Here is a 3,570-nt window from a genome sequence, read left to right as displayed (position 1 = left end):
ATGCCAATCGTGACATGGATCAACGAAGCTCGTAGTCCTCCGCCTCGCTCCCCTTCCCGTGTGTGCGCGCGCTCGCGGCGGGGAAAGCAGTCGCCGCACAGTGCCCGCACTAGGACCAGGAATAGCATCGGGTCAGAAGGAGGGGCCGGCGGGCAGGCGCAGAGCGGAAGAGGCGCAACAGGCGGGGCGGTGGGTGGCTCGGTGGTGTGCGGATGACGGGCGGTGCTACCCGCTGAAGGAGAGCTGGGGGTGAAGGCAGAGCGGCGGCATGCGGGCGGAGGAGCCGCTGGCGCTGGTGGCCCCTCGGGCGGGCGGCGGCGAGGCGGAGGCGACGAACGAGGAGCAGGACGGCAGCGGCTGCTGCAGCAGCGAGCGGCTGGTGATCAATATCTCCGGGCTCCGTTTCGAAACGCAGCTGCGGACCCTCTCCATCTTCCCCGACACGCTGCTGGGTGACCCAAGCCGTCGGGTGCACTACTTCGACCCACTCCGCAATGAGTACTTCTTTGACCGCAACCGACCTAGCTTCGATGCCATCCTCTACTACTACCAGTCTGGAGGGCGGCTTCGGCGGCCAGTACACGTGCCCCTCGACATCTTCCTGGAGGAGATCCGCTTTTACCAGCTGGGCCAGGAGGCCATCGAGACCTTCCGGGAGGATGAGGGTTTCATTCAGGAGGAGGAGAAGCCTCTGCCCGAGCATCACTTCCAGCGTCAAGTCTGGCTGCTCTTTGAGTACCCTGAGAGCTCTGGACCAGCCCGTGCCATCGCCATCATTTCTGTGTTGGTGATCCTCATCTCCATTGTCATCTTCTGCTTGGAGACCCTGCCTGAGTTTCGCCAGGAGCCCAAGGTTACCCAGCCTGGCTTTGGGGAACCAGCTGTGCTTGATGATGACATTCTGCTGCCACCACCACCACCAAATGGGACTCCGCAGCTTCCACAACCCACTGCTGGTGTTGGCCCTTTCTTCACTGATCCTTTTTTCCTCATCGAGACACTGTGCATAGTCTGGTTCTCCTTTGAGCTTCTTGTGCGTTTCTTCACCTGCCCCAGCAAGCCTGACTTCTCTCGCAACATTATGAACATCATTGACATAGTGGCAATCATCCCCTACTTCATCACCCTGGGCACAGAGCTGGCTCAGCAGCAGCAGAAGCAGCAGTCTGGGAGTAGCAGCAACAATGGGGGCCAGCAGCAAGCCATGTCCTTGGCCATCCTCAGAGTCATCCGACTGGTCAGGGTCTTCAGGATCTTCAAGCTCTCCAGGCACTCCAAAGGGCTGCAGATCTTGGGGAAGACTCTCCAGGCCAGCATGAGGGAGCTAGGTCTCCTCATCTTCTTCCTCTTTATTGGGGTGATCCTCTTTTCTAGTGCTGTATACTTTGCTGAGACCGATGATCCTGACTCATTGTTCACCAGCATTCCTGATGCCTTTTGGTGGGCAGTGGTGTCCATGACCACTGTGGGCTATGGGGACATGTATCCTATGACAATTGGTGGCAAAATAGTGGGTTCCTTGTGTGCCATTGCAGGTGTGCTCACCATTGCTCTGCCTGTGCCTGTTATTGTGTCCAACTTCAACTATTTTTACCATCGAGAGACTGAACATGAAGAGCAGTGCCAGTACACCCACGTCACCTGTGGCCAGCAGCAGTCACCCTTCTCTGAGTTCAAGAAAGGAGACAGTAATCAATCTCTCAGCAAATCTGAATTTTTGGAAGTGGATGACATGGAGTCCATGAAATATTCCAACTTCATTACCCCTGGTAATCAGGGCTACAAAGAGAAGAAAATGCTGACAGAAGTGTGATCAGTTTTGTTATACTGGGTCCAGACAGAGAGATGCAAGCTGCTGCACAGCTGTCTTCCCACTAGAAGTTGGATCTGTTCAGCATTTACATACCAAACTGTGAATCGTGATACCGTAAACGGAGTCATTGTGATAATGGGCTCTTCTGTCCTGATTTGGTGTTTCTTATTACTGTGTGCAGTCAGAAATGGTCTTGCGTTATTCTGTGGAGTACTAGCTGTCATTCCCTGCTCCCTCACGAGTGTTTCTTTTTTGAAGACCACTGTAATTCAATTTTAGCTCAAAACCCTAGCCTTTCTACTCCACTAGCAAACAAGTCCTTGCAACAACTTCAGCTGAAGGATTCCACAGGGAGTAAGTAGTTAAAGAGGCCATGAACATCTGGCTCAAGCTGTACCCTCTGTTCCTGTGCCAGCTTGGTGCCCTTGGCTGTGGGATCAGTCACGCCTGCCATGCCATTGCCTTTGAATAATGGAAATGCTGTAGCTAGCCTCACAGTGAGTTCTGCAGCTGTAGGAAAAAGTCGGCAAACAGATCCTGTTCTTCTTTGCAACACTTGACTTGCAGAAGATCCTCTTGTTTTATGTTTCCAAAAAATTGCATAGATCTAAAAGCTCTTTGCTACTTCATATGTGCATTTATCATAAGTGAGCATAAATATTTTGACAGACTTGTTGAAGATTCTCTGTGTTTTGATCTTATTTCAGCCTTATTAATTGGCTTTTATGGTACCAAGTTAACCTTTGTAGTGGTGCCTTCTCACCTTTCTGAGAAAATTCGTTATCTCCCGAATTTATCCCCACAAGTGTTTAATGAGATGTACTTTATGCTTTAGCTACTCAGTTCTGCATTCAGGCATGTAAGCACAGTTGATTCCACTGCAATTTTATTTGTTTCTTACCTGAGGAAACTTTGGTGTTTTGTTGACGTTGCCATAAAACAACCACCTTTGCTTTCCAAAAATTCCACTTATGTAGTGGGTCACAGTCTGTATCGGCTTTAGAGACTGGCCCTTATGGGAGCTTCCCTAAGACATCTGCACAAACTCAATAGCATACCCCAGAGCTTTAAAATGAGAGGAAAAAGAGTTAACCTTGAAGTGGTATTTTTGCTTTATTACCGTTTCAGACAGTTCTGGGTATTTCTTAAACAGGAGGCACAGAAATGATTTTTGCATGCGCTAAGTTTTATGAGAGCAACTTACAGCAGCAATGCAGAATGCATTCATTGGCCTGCAGTTCTGGGCTTGTGAAGGGACCAGAGAATTACATCTTAAGATGCATGTTTTTCTTCCCGGATGATATTTATTTCTGCCTGTTCCAAATTTTGAAATGTTTCAAATGCTGCTAGTGGATGAAAAGGTGAAACAAATGCTTCTATATTTCATTGTTAAATTTTCATGCAAATACATGTATTGTTTTTGTTTTTAAATGTGAATGTATGTTTTGCATTAATATGTGTGCATGTGTATGAAAGCAAAAAGAGGCAGAATCATAGTATCACAGAACTTGAGAATGGCTTAGGTTGGAGGGACTTAATGATCATGTAGTTCCAACACCCATGCCATGGACAGGGTTGCCAGCCACTGGGTCAGGCTGCCCAGGATTCCATCCAACCTGGCTTTGAAATCCTGCAGGAATGGAGAATCCACAACTTCTCTGGGCAACAGCACCTCACCACCCTCTGAGTAAAGAATTTTTTCATAACTTCTAACCTAAATCTTCTCTCTCTCTTAGTTGAAAGCCCATCCTTTTTGT

General features: G+C 48.9%; 1 protein-coding gene across 1 annotated transcript; it reads left to right on the top strand.

Annotated features, from left to right (window-relative positions):
- Positions 1 to 1,859, top strand: LOC136052311 (potassium voltage-gated channel subfamily A member 6-like). The gene is given in 2 exon segments (XM_065742320.1): positions 1 to 89; positions 91 to 1,859. Coding segments are annotated over 2 exon segments (1,812 nt in total). The 3' UTR covers positions 1,814 to 1,859.
- Positions 1,860 to 3,570: the final 1,711 nt, after the last annotated feature.

The sequence above is a fragment of the Cyrtonyx montezumae genome, unplaced genomic scaffold (genome assembly GCF_038088225.1).
Source record: "Cyrtonyx montezumae isolate F1298 unplaced genomic scaffold, pur_monq_1.0 scaffold_3, whole genome shotgun sequence".
Lineage (NCBI taxonomy): Eukaryota > Metazoa > Chordata > Aves > Galliformes > Odontophoridae > Cyrtonyx > Cyrtonyx montezumae.
The sequence above is the reverse complement of the archived record's forward strand: the minus strand, read 5'-3'. Positions and strand labels throughout refer to the sequence as shown.